The sequence below is a fragment of the Perissodus microlepis genome, chromosome 10, assembly GCF_051167445.1.
Source record: "Perissodus microlepis isolate ML-2025 ecotype Zambia chromosome 10, ASM5116744v1, whole genome shotgun sequence".
Lineage (NCBI taxonomy): Eukaryota > Metazoa > Chordata > Actinopteri > Cichliformes > Cichlidae > Perissodus > Perissodus microlepis.
This window is the reverse complement of record NC_140470.1, coordinates 31507769-31530925: the sequence shown is the minus strand read 5'-3', so window position 1 is coordinate 31530925 and position 23157 is coordinate 31507769. Positions and strand designations below refer to the sequence as shown.

Here is a 23157-nt window from a genome sequence, read left to right as displayed (position 1 = left end):
TGCACCAGTCAGCGCCTCCTCCTCCTCCTGCTGCTGCTGTCGTCCTCCTGTAGTCTCACTCCGAGTCTCTCTCCATCAGCAGCGGCTGGATGCTTGCAGGGACGGAAACATGGCTGTGAATCTCGGCAAGAACCGGCTGGCCCTGCTCACCGCCTACCAGGACGTCATCGACGAGACCACGGACACCGACTGGTGAGTCCCGCGGCCCTGCTCTCCTGTCCTCTCCTGGTTCTGCTCCCGCTCCTCTCACGGCTCCTCTCGGGGTTTCGTTGTTCGGGTTGTTGCGCGCTGAGGATGCGCAGGGCAGGACTGGGGCACCACCACCTTCATCATCATCGTCAGTACAGCTGGTGTAAAGTAGGGACGGAGGGGGGTGCGGTTGTTTCGGGTCTGCAGAGAGTTTGTGTCAGAGAGCTGCAGGTCTTTTTTTTTTTTTTTTTTAGGGGGCGGGGGGGTCCCGAGCTGCCCCGCAGTGCAGACTCAGCGGGGAAATGTGCGCCACTGTGCGCGTAAAATGCGCTTTGTTTGCCCTCAGTCCGCCGGGACCGGCTTCACTCCCAGCTGGAAGCAATTTCAGGCTTTTGTGCAAAGTGATGCAGAGGTGTGTGTGTGTGTGAGGTGGTCCAGAGATACTGATGAGCCCCTGCATCCTTAAACCAGCAGGAAGAGGGGCGAGGCCGGTGGGTGGGATGGAGGGAGGAGGGGAAAGAAGGGGTGGAGGCTTCCATCATCCCCCTTTGTGGCGTTTCTTCACTGGGAAATGGTGCAAGAGGGTCAGTAAGGAAGTTAATGAAGTAAAAAATTATTCATTTGGCCTGCCGAGCAGTACGGTGGCCCAAAGGTGCAAAACAGAACGACACTAAGAAAAACGCAACAACATTTTAGAAACATCAAATTAAAAAAAACGCAACAGTGAAACCAAACTGGACTTTGTTTTGTAAAAAACAAAACAAAACCAAAAATACAACAAAGAAGTAAAACTATGAAGCAAAAGAACAGAAAAGTAAAAAACAAAATAAAAACACAATTACAAGCAAAAATTTTTTTAGTCGTGTAGGAAAACCCCGTCAACATTCAGGGAAAGAAACAAAACCAGAGTCTTTGGAACATCTCATGACATTCCAGGAAAAAATGTGACAACATTGGGAAAACCCCCAAAGCGATTAAACATTAAACCAAAAAAATGAAAACATGAGATTTAAGAAAACAATAACATTTCACAAAAGCCCGACAGGAAGCAGGAACAGCAAAAAAAGGGAAAATTAGCATTTTGGAAAATGATTTTTGAACAGGAGACCAACACAGGAAATGACTAACAGGAAGTGACTAACAGCAGTGTGGTGATCTGAAACTATAGAATAAGAATAAGAACAACTTTATTTATCCCGAGGGAAATTCTTTTGTCATGTACATGCTCAAAGCAGCAGGAGAGACACAGGAACAGATGAATAAGATATACAATATATACAATAAGAATAGTAGTATACACTACAGAAGTGTATACAGAAGTGGGCGGGCCCAGAGTTAAAACTCTCCTGACTTCAAGGCGATCATTGATGTGATTTTGTTTACTGAAATATAACGTTTGGCTATTTGTTGATCGACCAGTATCGGCAGTTACTGCGGCCGATAAATAAAAATGTAAAGAGTAAAGAGGAGAAAGGAGAAGCGCCCTTCGGCCATGTTGTGAGTGTTGAGTTGGGCAAAGTGCAAATGAGTAAATAAAAATACATAATAAATGTCTGAAAGAAAAGAATATCGGCCAATATATCAGATCAGTAAAATCACCAGATATCGGTATCGGTCTTAAAAATCTGATATCAGTCTGATATCAAAAACATGAAAAAAATCAGTTTTCAGGTGTGTTGTGTTTGGCACCTCTAGGCTACCATACAGCAAACCATGGCCTAAGTAAAACTATGTGTATATGAAGTACAGCTCCCAGCTGCTCCCTAATGGGATCAAACCAGCAACCTTTTGCTGGCAGATGTGTAAACCACCACACTGTGGAGCTGCTGCACTGAAACATTATTATTAATATTTATTAACAGACAAAGATCAGGCTTTAATCTCTAATCTTGGAATTTTATATAACAGGTTTTCTGTCTATGAAGAAGGCAAACAGACCAGCGCTCACTGGTTTAACAATGACTCACTCCCACAGATCAACAGCCCCACTGGCTGCAGTGATGTATTAAAGTAAACGTTTATTGCATGGACTTTGGTGCTGAAACACCAAAAGCACTCTTAGGTTTAGAGTTTGTCATTTCGTAGCCGAGCAGGAAGGTCACCGAGCTGAATTTCACCGGCAGCCTGTGAATCCAGAGCAGCAAAGTTTTAGGTGAATCCCAGAGAAAAAAAAGAGGAATTTCAGAAACCTCGGCCTGGTTTTGGTGCCGGCACGTCCTTCCTGTTCTCTGTTTGTGTTTGACTCAGAACGAAAAGGGGAAGGAGCTGATTTGTTTAGTTTCAGAAGCTGCAGCATGTAGAGGAGCTGGTTAGCTTAGAGGAGGTAATATTTGACTTGGACTGCAGGTTTAATGTTAAACTCCAGCCTCTGTCCTTGAACACGATAAGGCAGCAGTCATAACAGCTCCACCTGTTCCCCTGATTAAAAATCAGAGGTGTCCTTTGTTAAAGTGGAGCCGTTAAAGGTTGTTTGGACACAAACGCTGAGTCTGAAACGTGAACCTGAGCCATCTGCTGCAGGTCGTGAGGCCAGGTGAGGTCACGAGGAAGCCTAACCGCCTCACTCAGTCTGTCCACAAGGGGGCGTGCACATGGATGGTAATATATTTTTAGTTGATTAGCTTCGACAACAACACGAAGGCTTTTTAGTGTTACCACAAACCCGAGCAGATCATTGATTGATTATTGATAAATGATTAAACCCACGTGATCACACGCTGTGCTCGTCGTCCTGAGGTGGGAGTCGCTCTGGTTGTTGTAGTATAGTTGCAGCTACAGTTGAGCAATATGTTGCCCTCACCCAGCGACGTCAGCAGGGTTGGGCTGGAGTTAGAGGTTTTGTGGTCCAGTGGTTAGCACCATCGCCTCACAGGAACAACGGTCTCAGGTCCAAATCCAGCCTGGTGTCTGTACAGGTTCTTCACCCAGTCCAAAATCCTTCATGGGGCTAACTGGTGACTCTGAATTGGCTGTAGACATGAACGGTTGTTTGTCTGTCCAGGTGTTCCCGCCCACTCGCCTCAGCCTGACTTAAACCTGAAGTGATGGAAAATGGATGGAGGGTACCTTTCATTGAAATCCATCTTTTCCTTTAGATCTGACAGTTTTTCCAAAAAGGTAGAAAAAAAAAAGAAAGGCTATAGCTTAAGGGTGGAGGTTAACCTAATCCCAACCCGATGTTAAGACAAAAATATTCCAGCCACCCACCAACAGTCCAGTGTGGACGCTGGTTTCTGTGGCTGAGGAGGTCGAGGAAGGGTCTTTCAATCAGGTCGGTGGATCCACTCTATAGTTTTATATTGAAGTGTCTGTGGGCAGCATGTTGAACTCTGAGGCTACGTCCACACGTACACGGGTATTTTTGAAAACGGAGATTTTCCGTTTTCGTTTAAAAAAATAATCCCGTCCACACGTAAACGCAGAAATGAAGGAAAACGCTGCTAGGAACATGCCAAAGCAGCAGGTGGCGATATATTCCTAACCGTGCAGAAATGTTGGCCAATCAGAAGTCTAGAAGCCTCGGTGGGAAAAAGTAAACAAGGATGGGGCATAGAAGCAGAACCGAGTCGTATGTGTGGAGGGACAGTAGCTGTGTGTGTATATGTAAGCATTTAAACACTGCAGAGAGTACAATTAACAGTAACAGTATTTTGTCTACGTCCGCCATTGTAGAAATTCATTTCACCGAAACAATAACGTGGCGCACAGTGTGACGCCAAAAAAGGCGCACATCTTTGACGCTGCGTTTTCTGCGTTTTTGTCGTCCACACGTAAACGCAAAAACTGAGTTTTCAAAAATATCCACCCTGGCCGGAGTTTTTAAAAATCTCCGTTTTCAGTGACCAAAAACGCCGTTTACGTGTGGACGAAAGGTGCAAACGCATAGAAAAATCTGCGTTTTCAAAAATACCCGGGTACGTGTGGACGTAGCCTGAGTTGTTCTGTGTGACAATGTTTGACAAGGTAACTATCTGGGACATTTTTTTGAATTTTGAGTTATTTTGTCACCGTTTTCAGTCACTAACTCAACGTTTTGACTCATGTAGAGCAAAAACCAAAACTCTTTTTCAGTGGCTGCAAACAAACACGCTTATTTGTGAAAAAACAAACAAACCTTATTTGCAGAGCCGAAGTGCGCTTTGTGCTCTCTGAACATGTGAGACGATCGGGGTTCAGCGCTCAGGTGATGTGTGGTAATCTAACCCCAGCATGAGCTTCAGTCACAAATGCAACACATGAGGAAACGTGAATGTTTCTGTTTCATAAGTAAGAAACTTCATCACAGCTGTTTGAGCAGGTTTTGAGATTTCCAGCATTCAAACGGTTTCGCCGGCTGAATCATCAAAGAGCCGAAAGGCTCAGTGTGGGATGTGACCCCAGGTGTCCCCAGCGTGATGATGGGAATGAAGTTTGCTGTTTGGATCGTTAATAATCTCATTTAAAGGTCTGTGGAACCAAAATTTTAGATTCTGATTCAACAGAATCTGAATGCTTTTACAGTTTCAGATTCTGGAAGCTGAAATCTCCAACAGTTCATCAGAGTTTCACTAATATGGAGGTTTGTTCAAAAACTGAGCTGTTGGGCTGCTTTTGGTTTATTTATAGCAGATTTCGTCATCGATACAAAGACAGACATCGAGGACAAATTTCCACCTCTGTTCCCGGAGATGTGCGCTCGTCACAGCCTGACACCGAGCTCTCCGAGGGTGCAGAAACGTCGCTGTTCAGGTGTTGATGGAGGCAAGAAATGATTCTTTTTCCACCCTCGAGTCTCTCGCGGTGTCACCAAACTGTAAAAGTGTAAATTACGTGTTTGTGTCAGCTGAACTGCTCGTGCGAGCGCGAGCTGTCAGGTTGAAAGGTTAACGTTTCCTATAACGGCGTTCGGATTTAGTGGGATGATCCGGCGGGGCGGAGAGACGATGCGGAGGCCTCAGGCCTGCCCCCGATTTTCACACTTGATGGGATTCAAACAAAGGCAGAAACCTCCAAACACGCTGACCCCAAACAACACGGGACCCCCCCCAAACACCCTCCACACCACCGCCCTCTGCCCTACTCTGCTTTCCCAGAGAGCGGATTTAGGAGCTGGATAAATGGAGCCTCAGGAGCCTCTCCTCAAATCTGGTTTTTCGGGCACACCAGTCCAAATAAGACGAGTTCTTCTGACCTGGTTTTGTCGATAAAATAATAATGCATTTATTTATCTCCCAGCAGCTTTACATCACCTTCACTGCAAACAGAAATACCTTTTTTCCTGGAATTTAGACGTTTGGGGCTATTTTTGTGTCAGTCCACCTTAAACAGGTTAAACGTATTTCCCTGTGGTCTGCATCCGTCTGTGTGGTTTCCCAGAGATGAGTGCCTCATAATAAAAATGATTGAATTGAACGTCACTCGTGTTCTAATAAGAAACATTATTTGAAAGCAGCAGTGTCCTTTTCCATCAATCATGAAACGACCTGACTATAAAAATGAGAAATTTTTGTTTTTCAAATGTTGATGATGAATCGGGGAAAGAAACGTTCAGCAGGCTAATCGATGATTTTTGGATAAAGCTCCGTCGTCGTCTCTTGTAAATCTTTGTTTCTCTCGTCCTGTCGGTGGCAGGACTCGGTCAGGAAGCTGTAGAGGTTTGTTCGTTAATTACACGCCGCCCTCACATCACGCTCGTCCCCTGTGAACAGGTCTTATCTCGGCCTCGCTCGCTCGAACATCCGTCGAACTTTAAGCTTCCCCCTCGCTCTCGTCGTCGCCTGCGGCTGGTCTCGTCCGTCACAGGCGGCTCGGCCTTCAGAACGCCATCAGCTGCGAGGGTCTGAGAGCATTGCCATTATTTTTGGTTTTTGACTGATTAAATCGAGCATCACCACTGTGAGCATGTTAGAAAGCTAATTAAAGCCTCACAGAGCTGCTGGCACGACTGCGCACCACTCCCTAATCAGTATTCAGTACACGGGGAAAACTGGCATTACATTAGAGTGTAAAGTTCTTGATTTCTTCATTCAAAGATTAATCTAATCAGGCTTTAAGGAAGTGGTGCAACAGACACCGAAGTGCATGTTAAAGACTAAAGAAAACATTATTGTTATATAAAAAAAAATTTTTTTCATCCACCAGCAGTCCTGACATCTAAAAACACTACAAGTAAAAAATGAAAGGCAACGAAAAAAAACTTTCTTTGTAATGTCTGCTTGTAATTTAAGAAGTGCTGCATTTGGGTAAAAGTATTACCAATAACTCAGAATTAGAGGAATAAGTGTTTGTATGCGTCAGCTGTATGGAAGATGGAAAAAAAAAATAATGAAATGAAATTATACTTTGTTAATATAGAAGTTAAATAAAGCATTGATGGGCTGTAAACAACAAGCTGTGCTATTATTTATTTTTAATTAAAATAAAAAGGGACTAACAGCACAAACACGGTCTAAAGGTTCAGGTCAGGGACTCTAGTTAGCTGAGGACTAGCTAACAGCTAGTTAGCTTGTGAGTAAAGGTAGCACTTACTTTAAATTTTAAGAAAATCAATACAAATGTATGAATTACAGTTTTTATAAAAGTGGAAATTAGTAAAAATGATCAAAATTATTTTTTATTTCCTGAAGTGTTTTCTTTGTTTAAAGCTTCCTGTCGAGTAATGCATGCTAGCAGAGTTAGCTTGTAATGGTAACTCTGATGTATAGGGTGTTAACTATATTAAACTTGTATATAAATTGATATAGTAAAACCTGTCACTCATTAGTTTGTGTTCTTCTATTCTGAGACCCTATATTTGTTTTAATATTAGTGTATCTGGACAAAATGTTTTTATCAGCTAATGTTTTTTTTTGCTAAACTAGCTTGGTTAGCAAGAATAGTTTACGGTGATATTAAATGGATAACTACTAATCAAAACGCTTTATTAGATGTTGGACATCACAAAACGGTTTCAGCATTCATTCTCACAGCATTAATAATTCACTTTGATGCAGTTCAAACTTTGCTCTCAAGTATATTTGTTGTAAATTTGTAAATAAATGAAGTCTGGAGACAAATAGTTTTTTGTTGCCGGCTGTAAACATGTTCATGGAAGCTTGAATGTTGCAACTGAAGATTTTATTTTATTTTATTTTTTTGCCATCTGTAACTCACAATTTTAGATTGGCATTTTAAAATTTTGAGGTAACTTAAAATTTTGTCTTCCTCTTACAAAAACGTAATAAAATTTCCAGTTGTGTATCTCGACCTGCTTAAAACTGATGAGGACAACTGAATTTGTAAGACTGAAGAGCTCAAACAGACGGTGATGTGCGGGAGGAGGCTCTGGCAAATATGAAGCATGTTACATCATTTTTAAAGCATGAGGGCTTTTAAACTGATAAGACTGGGTTGTTCACTGCCTCAGAGCATTGCAGGCAGCGGTAATGGGCGACTCCTGAAGGGTGAACATTAGGATGAGATTCCCTCTCCAGCCTGTTTATCATTAATTCATCCGCTCCCTGAAGCTAAAAGAAAGGAATGTTACCTCTTGAACCATAAATGTCAGACTGCAGTGAAGGTGACACCGTGAAAAGGGCAGCGGGTGAATCAGGGTTATCCGATATCACAAAATCCACAAACCGCTTTCAGTGGCTGCTGATTGGCCGCAGGCTGCTGTCATATGACCCTTTGACCTGTCCAGCTGTTCGAGGAAGCCATTACCTGATGAGTCACCTCAGACAAAAGAAGAAAATGGTGGAGAGAGGAGCTGAGCAGCAGATTGAGTCTGTTGGTCTCAGATAGAAGACGTTTGTTGGACTGCTCACACACTTTGGCGTATTTCTCACATTTAATGTTTCCATCTGAGATCATTTTAACGCGAGTTGTTTATTTACCCCTCAGGAAGGTCTGAATTCAAGGTCGACCAAACAATGCTTCACAGCAGAGCCGAGGTCAAAGGAGAAACAAAACACTGCTGGAAACAGCCTGAGGCCGTGTAGTTTAATAAGTACGGCTCGTGGTGTTCTTACTTATTACCTGTTACAGGCAGGTGACGAAGGAGAAACCTGAATGAGCTGAACATACCAAAAGATGACGCTGCCGTTCCCACGTCACCAAAACCGAACCAAGCTGCACACATCTGAAGTCAGGCCCCCAAAAATTAATGCAAAACATCACATGATTTAAAAGCTCAAGCTTCAGACTGTTGCCCCTCAGCAGGCTTCCAGAAGCTGGCCAATAAAGAGGGTGGCCCTTAAAGACACAGCAGCTAAAACAGCTTGTTTCAGGCAGCGTAAAGTGAGGGTGTCGACGCGCTGTAGTAGCTTTGCATGTTCTACATTACAGTAAAGTTGTATGTGAACTGTTACTGGTAATGTGTGCGTGTCGTCATGGGAAAATGACTCCCTACAGACGTGACTTTATTGGGAATTACCACAAAAGATGTCGCTGCTCAGAGATGGTACTTTATGGCTTCTGTGTGAGTTATGCAGGTCATGGACAGTCTGTCAGGATGTCAGTGAGAGGAAGCGTAAACATGAAAGCTGCATGTCTGGGAGGTAAACTGGGCTTTGCTCTGCAAACGACCACGACAGCAATAATCAGACTGTACAGGAAATGGCTGGTTTCTGGTCCTGCATTCGTCCAGAGCAGTTACCCTACCCTCTACCAAAAACACATTTAATGGATCATCTGACTGAGGACAAATAGATTTGGAGGTTTAATCTCTGACCTCCTGAATGTGCCCCTTCTTTATTTTTGTCTCATCATCATCATCTGCTCTGCTCTGTTTTTCAGCAGAGAGAGCATTAATGTGCCTTGAGAGCAGTTAGTAGACATGTTGTGTTTTCACCGTGATCTCGCCGCTCTCTCTGCACTCTCTCTGCACTCTCTCAGATTAATATAGAACAGGGTCAGTGGTACAACATGCAAAAACATGGGCTTTCACTTTCATCACAGCCGCTTTATAAAACACAGGTCGACATCATCCTTCAGCACTCACTTACAGCTTCCTCACTTACAGGAGCAAAAATATACAGAGCTAAGAAAAGGCTGGTTTACAACCAGAAATGTGTCTTCGTTTTATTTATGTCTTCTATAAATATGCATATGTGTCTTTGGAAACTTCTGCATAAATTTCACCAGTATGGCATGTTAGAAAGTGGAATTTTATTTATTTTTTGCTTTCTGACTTGATTTCAAATATCTAAAATAAGCTTTTAAAATCAGAATAATTCAAATCAATATTTTAGTTTAAAATCTGGCTAGCAGTTTAAATATTTAGCTAAAGTGTGGATAACCTGTTGAAATGTTCAGTTATCAAGCACAACTGTTAAGATTTTTTTTAAAAACATGATGGTTAAAACAGTTTAAATTTAGCTAAACTGTTAATTACCAAGAGTTTATATTTTAGCTAATAGGGCAAATAAACTAATGAGGTTTTAGCTAGCAAGCACCGTTATTAGCTAAACAATAACTAGCAAAAATGCTAATGTAAAAGTTTAAAATATTAGAGAAAAATATTCTTTATAGTTAATTAGCAACTAAAAATCTGGCTAAACAACTGTTAGCTAACAAGCACAAGTGTTTAGAGTGCTAAAGCAGTTGAAACAGTTAGCCAAAAAATGTTAATTAAAGGAATTGTTAGCTAAAACTATAGCTACCAGTTTCAGCTAAAAGTGTATATATAAACTGTTGAAATGTTTAGCTAACAATGGCAGCTGTAACAACTATCTTATGTTTATCTTAACAGCTGCTGTTGAACTGTTGAAATTGATCAATAAAATATATGTTAAAAAAGAGAAATTATTGGCTAAACATGTGGATAAAAACTAAGATAGTAAGTTAATGGTATGAATAAACAAGCGCAGTTGTTAGCTTAATGTCATGGATAATTCTTAAAAGTATTGCTAGCAGCTGAAATGTTTAACTGAAAATGTAGAAGTGAAATTGTTGGTTAACAACCACATTTAAGAAGTTCACTATAATGGTCACTATAATGTAATGAGGAGCTGTTTAATGGCAGATGTATTTTAAGCTAATATTTAGAAGTTAAGATGGTCAGCTAAAGAGAGCGGTTTTATTCAGATTACCATTTATAAGCTAAGTATTGTTAATCTAGTTTGAACTTCTTATCTTATTTAATCATAAAGGTTGGTGTTGATGGCGGCATTACAAATGAAAAAGGCTGGAAACCACTAATTCTGTCATTTAACGATGTAGGTGTTTTTATAGTTGGCCGGTGCCTCTTCTTTCTTCCTCTCATCTTCTTCTCACTCTCTTACTTCTGATTCCTCCCCCTCCTCTAACAGTTGACATTTATATTTAGGAACTTAGCTGATGCTGTGAAGTCGAGTGAGATTTGATGGCTGCTTCACCAGAATCAGCTTAAATAAATCATGTCAGTGACGTTTGAGGCAGCCAGCAGTGAGGAGTGTGAGCAGCGAGGGAAAGGGAGGCGATGATGGAACTGAAAAGCAGGAATGCTGCCTCAAGATATGAGAAGAAAGTGGAGAAAAAAAACATAGAAAAGAGGCCTGACCCTTTTAATTGGTGTTAGTTTAATGAAGAAATCAATTAATTTCAGTGGGTTTGCTTTCATGGATGAATCATTTTCATAGGGTTAATTATGTAAATTTTGAAGAGTGGGTTGTAGCGAGGCCTCTTGACAGTGTCCAGAATAGAGGAAGCTGGTAGCGCTGTTTGTTTTATGTAAGCCTGGCGTGCTCGAGTGTAAGCTGCTCCACAAAGAAGGGATGATGTGCAGAGTGTTATGTAACAGGAGCCTATGCAGAGGTGTAGCTACACCTCTAAAGTGTAACCATCTCCGTGCAGGGAGATTTACTTTATACCTACCTCGGAAGTCAGCCATATTGCAGTTTGTCATGTTATCTGTAGTGTTTACTTCAAGGGAGCACCTTCCCCCGGGTAGCATAAGCACTCTGTCTGCCATAAGGATAAATTCAGGGAACAAATGTCCCAGTGTCCTTCGATTAGTGCATTTTTCCATTATGTCAACAAAATAAACATCCTTCTAAAGTTAACAGCGATGATTGCTAATTCTTCTTCGTCTTAATTATTGTGACGTCTATATAAAACTGATCAGGGAATGTTCTAGTTAGCTACCAGTTAAGAGCTGCTATTTTATTTGTTAATTTTGCTAGCTAAAATTAACAGGTAACAAGTAGAATAGTTATGTAACATAAACATAGCCGAACAGTTACCTTTGGTTCATGTAAAGTAATTAACAGCTATTATATTGAATAGCTGAAAGGTTAATTAAATGGCAAAAGCATAACCTGTGAATGGTAAACCTAATGTTATGCTAAGAGTAAATAGTAAACTGAAAGTGTAAAATTATTTAACAGATTAAAAAAAATTAACAAATGATTTGATACGCTTGTTTCGTACTTATTGGAATCATCCTCGGAGTCCTTCTGCCATCTTGGCAACAGGAAGTTATTTTGGAAAGAATCAAGCCACGATCTAAATAAACAGTCAACAGTTCATAAAACAGCATGTAGAAAAACTGAGTGGGTATTTAAAATGAAAAGACATTATTGCCACAATAACTGCATAAAGCACTGTGAAAAATATAATGTGCCGGCTTTTAAGTTGCTAGCTTAAATTAGGAATAAAAAAAACAAACCTATGAGACAAAGGTTGAAATTCTGAGGTAAAAAATGAATAAAAAGCTGAAATTTATCAGCTAAAAGTATGGCTAAAGGTGACATTTTAAGCTAAACGTGTTAACATTTTGGTTTAGCCGTTTCCTGTTTTCACTGGCTGTTTTGTGGAGGAGAGCCATCTTTGGTGTAGATGTATATTTATGGGGAATGTGTTTCTGATTCAGTAATAAAGATGGAAGTGGAAAGAAATCGTGGAAGCCCTGAATAGCACGAACATATTTTTGGTATGCTAGCACTCTAGCTAGGTACAAATATACCCAGAAAGAATTCATGTTAAATCCTGTGTTGAATTCCTAGATTGGTTTGGATTAAGTTTGTCCCTTTCCTCAATTTGTATCTTTTGTTTAAGAATTCCCAAGTACGTTTTTAAAGCTTTTGAGAGTTGTCCATGAATATTGAAAGCTTTAATGAGTGCGGGGGCGAGAGGGCAGATGGATATACTACAATACCATGAAGATATGCCTAATGTTAGCCTCGGTCAGTAGTTACAGCTCCAGTCAATGATTAATGTGTCATTCTTAACTTTAATTGCATGGGCTGTTTTAGGTTTTTGTTAAAGTGCATCCTAAACCTCCAAAAGGTTCATTCAGTACTTGTTCATACATGGATTATGATGTCAACGGTCAAAGCATTTGTGTCTGCTCTGCTTTTGTTGGTGTCTTTCCTCCTTCTTTTCTTCTGACCGGTGAGTCACTGAAGTGCCAGAATGTGGTTATAACCTTCAGTAAACATCTCAAAAGGAAAACTGGGTGGCAGGTCGGGCGGCAGCTGAGTCAGGCAGAGGTCAGCGTCATGATGAGGAATGAAGAGGGTGACGTTACGTCGCAGTCCAGAAGATAAAACAAGCAAATCAAAGGCAGACAGACTTCAGGGCTTACGGGGATAATCTGACACTCAGATGATGTTTCACTTGCCAGATGTGTGGGGGGAAAGCCTTACTGGTGTTATTAGCATTTCTGCAGATCAGGATTAGCAATGTTGGGTGGTTTGAAAGACAAATTTCTCCACTTTTGTGGAAAACAAAAAGGCAGATTTGTCTGTATGTCTGAGAACAGAGGGATGTCATGATTGTAGCTTCCCGTTGGGGGGGGAGGGGGGTGCATTTGGTGGTAAAAGTGGGTCTGCAAAAGCAAACAAGGACTCAAGGTCTCTTTGCAGTGTTTGCTTTTCCTGGAGCTTCCAGCCTCGATGAAGGGTTGGTGGACTGATCCTTTTATAGACTAAATGATGACCCATCAATCAATGAATCCTGAAGAAATGTGTTATATTCTTATTCGTGGACTGGAAATGAAGCTAAATGTAATTCTTAAAGTTTGTTATTTATTTATTTGACAGGCTGTTAGTATGTGGAGACTGAAAGCAAACAGGCTTGAGGCTGATTTGGGATGCAGAATAAACCAATTAGGGCATTTGGTGCTGAAGGCTGTGTTTGACCCCAGGCATTCGCTATGCTAACGAGTAGAGGGGCTTTCTGTTCTTATTGTACATTTTTGAGAGCTGTACTGATGCTTGAGTCCTTCACCTGTATTTTTTATTTTTTTTATCTGGAAGCCAGGGAAGGTCTCCAGTCAGATTAAAGTTGATATCAGTGGTGACTGGATTTGGGTGTTTTCAAAGGGATGTGCCTCAGATGAGATGAGATTTATTGGAGTGTATTGTGCTCCGTCAGTGTTAAATTGCCCCTGGTACCTCCCTGCTGATCTGCCCTCCTCACTGACTGATATTTCTGGTTTAGGTTTTGCCTTTTTTCTGTCAGCCCTACAGAGCATGACACAGATTTTAATCACAGAATTTAAAATGTAATCGTACTTATTGTTTAAATAGTTTTTCTTACAGCTCAACTACTTTTGCCCTTGAGAGTCTTTTTGAACAAATAAACACTGTCCAATAAAACTTCAACATGAAATACTTGGCACTGTTACGCCCTGTCCTGATTGGCAGATCACTCCATTAACAGCCACAGCTTAAATTATAACCTGCTTTATCATTTATTTTACCCCAAAATGGAAACTTAATTTACAGAATGAACATCATGCTGCAGTGAAAGAGACTTGAAACTAATAATGAAGATCATAAACTCATCAGGACAGTTTATCGAAGTAATAAAACAAGCGTTAAACAGGTTCTTTTTCTGATTGACTTTTATGTAATTTGGCTTCTGTCAGAACTTGGTGCAGGCTCCCCCTACTGGTCATTAAAAGTATCCTTTTATATTAGCAGTCTGTGAATACATACACGTGGATAAAACGTGTATGTAATATTAATACTGCCAAATTACATCAACGGGATTCAATTGCATCTGTAGAAAGAGCTGTTGGCCCCTAAAGGAAAACCACCATGATTGTATTAAAAGTATATAAACATTAGTTTTTCTGTGGCTTAAATATATGGACAAAACTTGTGCACGTGCTCCTCTTAAAGGCTGATTTTGAGCAGAAAAAAACTCTCCATCAACACCCAAAAATGGTTAGCTACGATTTCCTCTCCAACAGAGAGGTTCATTACGTTTATTAGAGAACATAATTGGCTGAAATAAGCACAGATTAAACTGCCAGAACTGGGGGAACACGCTAGAACAAAATGTTAAGCTGATGTTCAAGACCACTGGACTGCTGCATGCTGGGAAGCGTTCCATTACATCCTCACCCTAAGGCTACTAGCTGTCAAAATAGGCACAATTGACCTTTAATATTAAAACCACAGATATTTAGTTTCGAATGCGTGTTACTGCTACTAGATCTGCAGCTGCTAATTATTAAATCTTACCTAAGAAGTCTGTAACATAGAAACTGCTGTTTCCCTGAGCCCAGCGTGGCGTCCCCGTGTTGTTTCTTTGGTACCCAAACATAAAAATATTCATTTCACATGGACAAAAAAGCAAAACGGCAGAGAAAAGCAGCAAACTGATATATGAAAAACCAAAATGAACAATTGTTAAGCTTTTTGTGCAGCTTGTAAAAGAGACCTTAGAGGTAACCAGCTGATTCTTGAATAATTAGTTTTCTTTTGTGTGAACATGAATATGGAGCAGGGGGAATAGAAGGAACATGTTTTAAACCACGAGTGAACATAGGTGTCTACATCTGCGACATCCCGCTGAGCTGAAAGCCGGGTTTCTGTTAAATGAGCAGCGCTGAGTCCACTTTAGAAAAGCGTTGAGTGTCAGTAGAGTGAAATGAAACTCCAGGCGAGCGTCGGGCTGTCGTCTGAAAGTGAGTTCAACGAGGGAGCGTCGAGGTGCAGGAGAGAGAGCCTGCAGATCGTAACCTCGGAGCTTCTCTGAAATACTTTCCTCTCTGTGAGTCATTTGCACTTTGCCCTCGTAGTTTGGTAGCAGAAGGCAACGAAGAAGAAGGAGAGCGAGATTAAATTGGCCAGAAAAGAGAAATCAGCTCATATTTTTAGCTTTGCTTTCACACATCGAAATTCCAACCGAACTTGAAGAGCTCAGCTGGCTCGTGCAGTTAGAAAGCAGCCAGATATGATGTGAGAGACTTTCTTTGTTTCGTTATGCAGATACGTCCATACATCCCTCATAGATCTGAGTGTAACGCTGCTCTGCTGGTCCGTTTCTAATTCAAATCGTAGCAGCTGAAGCTGTGGAAATCCTGCTGGACTCAGAACCTGAGCTGGAAATTAAGTCTGGCCTAGTTTTGAATTACGTGCAATAAAAGAGCAGGTTTGTGCAAACGTTTCCTCACAAACATCTAAAAATAGGCACTCTTCTCATAAATATCCAGTGTGGTTTCAGTAGTTTAATGATTCGTGTCAGTGGATTGTTTGGACGATTGGAGTCGTGGGGGGTTTTAATCTTTAATTACTGCTCGATGGTTCACTGCAGACCCGTCATCCATCTACTTTAATAGAAGATAATGTCTTTATGGAAAGAATTTTCAGGAATCGAGTTCAGGATCTCGTCCCGATGTGTTTCTGTTGGCTTCATCGACTGATGGCCTCCATCCATCATGGAAGTTTGAGGCCATGTCTCTCAGCTGGAAAGGGGTGGAGCTGTTCAAGGATCTCTGGGTCTTGAAGGAGAGTTGATGTAGCGTCTGCAGTGATGAGGATGCTGTAACGACCTGTTGTGGTGAAGAGGGAATAGGAATGTCATTCATTTACTGGTCAGTCTAAGTTCCTACCTTCACTTGTGGTCACAACTTGTGGGTCGTGATGGAAAGAGTAAGGACATAAGCAGCAGAAATGATTTACTGTGATGAGTCCTAAAGGAACTGGCTGAGGTGGCTCGGGCATCTGACCGTGATGCCTCCTGAGCGTTTTTGATAAAGTGCTTTGAATGTGTCGGGAGGAAATGCCAGAACACGCTCGAGAGGTGTCTCTCGGTTGGATCGGGGCGTCCCTTAAGAAGAGCTGGAGAGGAGGTCTGAGCTTAGACTGGACCTGGATGAACAGATGGAGGGTGGATGGATAAGTTGTAGGTGTGGTGGACGACTTTGTAAGTATGCGCAGGGTTTGTTTTTTAATAAACTAACCAGTCATCGAGTGTGTCCAACATCAGCATTCATTCGTCTCCGAGATGCTGATCTTCCCTGTGGTGGGTTTTGACCATTCACCATTACAGACTAGACGTGCCCGTTTCCTCTGGTCTGTATTTGCTGCTCTGAGCCTGATTCCTGTCGTCAGCTCAGAGCTGGAAATGTCACTTTTCTTTTCTTTGGAGCTCTGAGTGGAAAAAAATAAATCACAACTCGAGTCTGATTTAGATGAACAGCCTGTTCAAGTTAATCGAGACATCTGCCAAGTGTAGTACGATACTCGAGATCACTCACACAGACTTGCACACATATGGCGGTAAAATACTGTGGTAGTAAAACAAGGCACAAAGTTCTACTGCAGAATTCAATGATGGCGTTATCTCGGCTCTTGTCTGTCCGGGTGTTTGTGGCCGGCTCAGCCTTTTTACCTCGTGGAGTGAAAGAACGCCATGATTACAAGAGTTTTTAGGTTGTTTAAGTGATTCTAGAGCATGTCACGATTTTCTCAGCCTCGCTGTTTGACAGATTCGAGGCTGTCGGCAGATAAAGGCCCGAAACAAGAAAAGAATCAAACATGCTTATTAAAGGTTGCTCTTTCCCAGGTTTTTATTTGCCCAAACTTTTATCTTTGCAGCACCAGATGTGCAGCCTCTGCCTCCACTGACACTGCTGTGCTTTTACATGAACTCTTAATAATTCAGTTATATTGGGATGAAAGCAGTAATGAATGTAAGATAAAGCCCATGAAAATGCCATCCTTTAATTACGTTAATGTGCTTATTATAAGCCAGACAAAGAGCTCATGTTAAGGAGAGTTTTAGCTTTTTAGACTCTTTAGTCCACTGAATGGTAATTACTTTAAACCACTTTATTCCCCTCCTGTTATCTGTCTAATGTAGTAAAAACTGCAATCTGAGATTTTAGTCACATTTACTCTCAGGTGGTCTGTATTGTGACGTCACTGGTGATGTTTCTACACCTACATCAGATCTTATTCTGTACTAAAATGTTAGCTATCACCTGTTGGTGGCTGGTTTGGTGCAGTATTTAGCATAATTTTAGCGTTATAACTGGTAAATAATTAACTCTGTTTATAAGTATGTTAATCTTGTTACCTGATAAAGTATCAACTCCCACCTCCTGTGTTTTGAGGCGTTTGTCGTTTAAATGCGCTCTGCTGTTCATGTGTTGCTCGTCTTTAAGCTCCGTTTTTAAAATCTCACGGTGTAACTGCAGCCCAGGTGCTGATATCTGATAACGTTTCAGAGCAGAATCACTTTCAGGCCACACAAATTTCACTGTAGACATCGAGGTTAGAGCAGGTTCATATTGAGAAACCACGCAACGACATATTAACTAGCTAGCTAGACGGACACTAGCTAGCTTATGTCCTGCTAACTTCTAACTTGGGTAAATCTCATAAATCCTGGATGAACTTTACTGTAGCAGCTGGTAGAACAGAGACACCGATCATTTTGACTCTGAAAGAATTTGGACTGGTTCTAACTCTGTGTTGCATCAGTATTTACTTGATTTATGATCTGAAGAAATGTTTGAACCTGGAAATGGCTAATGATGTTAGACTTAGCTAGCAGATCAATGTCTGTGGTAAAACTGCTCTACTGTTCACCACCTCAAACACTTTCCTGATGGGTTACAGTAATTGTCTAAATTGTGGTGATAAAGCCAGGGCTGAATTACAGTGAGGCTACCTTATAAAACTGCTCAGGTTGAGACTTCAAAGTAGAAGTCATCATGGCTGTTTCAGTCTTTGTTGCAGAGATAAGACTCAACTGACAAAGTTTTCAAGATTACTGCCTTCTTTATTCAAACAAACTTTGGACAGTCTGCAGAATTTACACAAACAGACCTTTTTCTAATAATCTCACAACAATCCTGCTTAAGATAACCCCTTTGTATCTTTGGACAGTTGCAGGATTAACCCCTGTGAACTATGTACAGCGTAAAACTTACCTCTTGTCAAAGATGTTGTGAAATGACCCATGAAATGTCCTTAAAATGGTTTGCTGTGGTATAAAAGTTGGGTTTGGGGTTGGCTAACGATATAGAAGCAAAATTGTTGGGCAACCCAAATAAAGTATAAAACTTCACCAGCACATCACTTCTTTAGCCTGTGCAGAGGTTATTGTTGGTGAAACTCGCTGCAGTTCCTCCTGTTTTTAAACTCTATGAGCCCTAATGCCTCTTTGCCCCGTTTTATTGAATAAAAAGCCATCAGACCTGAAGCCACCACTACTGCCAGTCGGCGGTCCAGCTGGATTCAGATTGGAAGTCAATGCAGCTTACAGGGCCCATTCTTCGACCTATGGGCCGATGTAATGGCTTTTTAAACCGGTTAACCTTTGCACGAGGCGAGTTCGACTGTAACTGTTCAGGGCTCTTCGTCTATGGATTGTGACTGTCATCCTCATCAAACAGCACATACAGATCAAAGGTCACAACTAAAAAATATGACTATCGTGTTATCAATGGATTGTTGTTTTTGTGAGAGCAGCTGTAATTTTAGGTTTTCTGAAGCTTCCTCCACCTCCTCTTCATCATTCAGCAGATCTTTTTTAAGTCCACACCCCTCTGCTTTATTTCAGCCTTTTTTATTCTGAGCTGTCGGAAAGATGGATCCGTATTTTTGGAAACTTTTTGTTGTTGCTCTGTGTCTCTGTTCCTGCCAACAACAACAAAAAGAAGAGCTCTCCTCATCTTCCTCTGCTCATGAAACTGCAGATGCAGAAACACAGTTCATCCCTTTCTCTGTGCGATGGATGGATGGAGGCCAGCGTTTGTGCTCTGTGGACGTCTGAGTCACACCGACACTGCCTGGGACAGTACAGGCCTGACAGAGACAGATACATCGCTGTTATCTCTGTTTGTTTTTCTGTGTCAGAGCTCATGAGCAGCGTCGATGACAGCAGGGTCGCTGCGCGGCGTTTGCTGGCAGCTGGACGGCTGCTGTGGTCAGCGTGTCCGGACCTTCACCTCGAAGACAAACCACAGACTCACCACAGTTTGGCTTCACAGGCCTAAGCTCATGTGAGTGGATATCTGCAGAGTTCTCTCGGGTGAAGGATGCAAGTGTTGCATCTGATCTGAAACTGAGCAGCGTAAATAAAGGGAAGCCCTGTAAGAACCACACTTTAGAACATCAATAGCACCTGAAATGGAAACGCAACAAAGTTCATTTAAAGTTACTCAAACTAACTGTAGAGAAAACTGGTATCCATGTTTTATGGCTGTGGGATGTGGGAAAGATCGGAATCTGACTCTATTCCAGTTGTGGCAGATGGTCGCTACAACCTGAGCCTGGTTCTGCCGGAAGTTTCTTCCTCGTAAAGAGTTTTTCCTTCCCAGTGTTGCCATCTGCTTGCTAATAAGAGGTCATTTGATTGTTGGGTTTTCTCTCTTGCTGTAGGGTCTTTACCTCACAATATAAGCTGCTTTTAGGCGACTGTTGTGGCAACTGGTGATGCTGTGGTGAGAGTGCAGGTGAGCGTGACCGACTCGCAACTGATGCGTGGATTCTGGAGGGCGTGTCAAATGTGTGCCGGGGCAGAACCATCCTCAGGCCACCGGGAAATGTCCCAGTTCTCCCGATAGCCAGTCTGCCACAGATACACACTAATTTCACCTAAAAATAAAACGCTTTGGCCAAAGAAAGAAAACCCCAGTCCGCTCACACATTGGCCAGATGGCGTGAATTATAATAGCATCTTCTTCAACAGAGATCTGGATCTGAACCAGCAGGCAGGAAGACTGTTTGTTGGATTGTATGAAGTGTCTGATAAGCTGATGGAGGTGAGGTATATGCTAGTGGAGTGGCAACGGCACCATGCAAGGTCCAATCAAAGTAGCCATAACATTAAGTATACGTGGCTTAAAATACTATTTAAACTTCAGGGTTAGAAGAAAAGATCTTGTCTTTAGCAGGAACCCAAACTCTTTTTCAGCAGGCTGTAAACAGGTTTATTTTGGACATCAGTCTGTGGGCAGTGACTTGTTTTTCGGTGCTTCTTCTTTGGCTTCATTTTTTTAGCTCCAGATGTTGATGCTTCAGCAAAACAGGGGACGTTGTTTTCAAATTTGCTTCACAGGTTTGTGGAAACAGCTTTTAATGAACCCTGAGCTTTTCTGATCATGTTTGAAAGCTCCTAAAATCCGAGGAAATTCGGCTTTTAGCACTTCACAGTCAAACAGAAAGAAGTACGGCATTACTTTGTGCAGCACGGCTTTCCAGCTATATCAGGACCACTTTGGTCAAAATTGGACTCATTTTTATTTGCATCAATTATTGCGGTAATTATGTGGCTGTTTGGCTAAAATGGAAAACCAAAAGGCAGACACAACAGGCATCAATCACCCCACTTTAATGTCATGTCAAATAAACATGACATTAAGTGGAGGAAGGTTGCCAAGTGGCTTGCAGCATCAGTGTCGACTGCAGGTATCTCAAAGCTGCTTAAAGTTGCACGTCATATATGAGACTTACAGCCGGACGTGTGGAAGTTTGTTGCACTTGTTGTCTGTTTTATTTGATTTTATAGTTTATAACAGCTCAAACTCATGGTCTGAATTACCATTGATGGTTATTATTGTTGGTAGCTGACCTGAGCCTCAGTGTGGTGAAACACACCTGCAGGTCAGCTGTAGCTTCAAAATGTGAAAAATTACATTGGTGATCCACATTTATCATCCTGCAGCGGCACTAAACACACGAGGCGCTTAACCAGGTATTTAGGTCTGACAAATAAGGAGCATTAACCACAATAAACAGCACGGCTTTGACTGTAAACTGACACGACATTGATGCACCAAGCAGGAAACTGCCTTTTGTTTTTGTTTTTTAAGAACTCTTGATTGACAAAGTCGTTGTTTTAGCAGCCTGTCGGTGTGTGAAGCAGCTCCTGCATACATGAATAAATCAAAGGAAAATAAAGAAATGAAAGCAGAATTACAGATGGAGGCAGTTAGCGGTGATGGGGGATGGGAGGAGAGAGCTTTAGAGGGAGCTCATGAGGATTTGGGAAGGGATAGAAACTGAAACTGGTAGCTAAAGAGGTCAGTGGAGGGAGGGGGGTGTAAATACTGAGGGGCCTAATCGGACTAAGTGAGCGTGCATGAGGGGGAATAACGGCTGCTAACAGAAGTCAACTTTAAAATTGGCTGATTTTACGCGCACCCAGAAATGTCTTCAGTTAATCCCATCCTAATATTTTGTCAACATGGGCAATTTTTTACAGAGTGGGTGTACTTTAACCACTTTATTAATAAATATTGCATCTTTTAAAAGGTTACGTTTCTTATAAAAATGTACCTGACACCATTTTTAAAGGCTGCCACGCACGGCCCATTCACTGAAGAGGCAGCTACTACTAAAACTAGGACTGAAAGGATGTGTGGTTGTTGTTCCTCATTTCTGTCCATTCAAACTCAGTAGAAGTGCAAGTGAGAATCTTTAAACAGGTTCAGTAACATCTGTGTTCCTGGCTCATTGTTTCAGGGTCGTTTCGTTTCCAGTTTTGGTATCTTGTGAATATTTCTGCAGATTTTCAGATCCCTCCCTGGATAACAAGCAAAAAAGGATTTTAGAGGCAAGACTGTGGATGTTTCACAGTCTGCAGCTGTTGTTCTAAATTCAGGTATTTTAAATAGTGGCCGAGAAGTTAAAACAGAAACCACTGTGGGAACGAATCGGCCACCAAATCCAAAGTGTCTCTCCCAGAGTAGCTTTGCATGATTCACAGTTTATAATAATCCTTATGTTTAAGCTCTTCTGATTGGCTGCCCCTCATAAACACTTTTAGCAGAAGGTGGGTGGGGCATCTGTGCCTGAAATGACCATATAAGGGATATTCCATCTCTGTGACATCATCCAAGTCCAAGAGTAGAAAAAAACTGTGTGACTCTGAGTGTTTAAAACCGTGTGAAGCTTTTTTTTTTCTTTTTTTCTTTTTTTTTTGAACCTCAGCCATGTTTAATTTTAAAGTCCACCTTTGGAGCGGTTTGTACGTGATGGGCAACATGGTAGGTCCACTTTAATCATCGAATGTGATTAGTTAAGCAAACTTTTCGTCATTTAAAAGGTTTTACACTGCAAAGGTTGGTGGTTTTAGTTATAATTTATTCCAAAGAATATAAAGGTTGGCTTTTCTGTCAGCTTTGATTGTTGACTTGTCTTATTGAAGTATTTCACTCAGCAGTGCAGTGACACAGCTCGGCTCTCAGCGCTCGACTGACGCGGTTCGCGTCAAAAAGTGCCGACCTTCAGTGAGTCAAACTCGACCACGCTGATGTGATTCGCATATTTATAGATTCAGAGCGACTTACAGTGTGCACTCTGTGACCCACACTCACACATCTGTGCTCGCCTTTACTCATGAAGAAGAATCGTGAAGCTTCTAACTTTGCTCAAGCGTCACAGTGATGCGTCGGGTAACTGCTACAGTAAATACAGACAGAGTCCAAAGTGAGACTCAGGCTGAAGCCTGTAGAAACAGCATGCTGTAATTTCCTCCAGTTTGCTTTCCTGTTTTTGTTTGAGATAAAAAAACGACATTTTCATTGTTGCTCCAACACTGAACACTGTTAGCTTAGCTGGTGTAGCTATGACTGTGAAATAATGGAACCGTTTTAAAAGGTAAACGGACCAAATAAAAAGAAGGCAGAGCTCTGTAGTGTAGCCCTCTCTCTTTTTTGGCCTTTTTAAATTGCCTTTCAGACATGAATGGGAAGATAACCAGCGACTAGCCTTTGGTGACAACTTCAGGGACTGCTGGATTTGGTTTAATGGCCAAATCTCTCTGCCGGGCTCACACTGG

At 41.6% G+C, this 23157-nt stretch overlaps 1 protein-coding gene across 6 annotated transcripts in view; it reads left to right on the top strand.

Annotated features, from left to right (window-relative positions):
• The first annotated feature begins 1 nt into the window (after position 1).
• dbn1 (drebrin 1) overlaps positions 2–23157 on the top strand; it is a 118631-nt gene continuing 95475 nt past the window's right edge. For all 6 annotated transcript variants that reach the window (XM_084940983.1, XM_084940987.1, XM_084940986.1 and 3 more), the window contains exon 1: positions 2–192. In XM_084940983.1, the coding sequence (XP_084797109.1) occupies positions 110–192 (83 nt within the window). In that variant the 5' untranslated portion in view covers positions 2–109. The remainder of the gene's footprint in view (positions 193–23157) is intronic.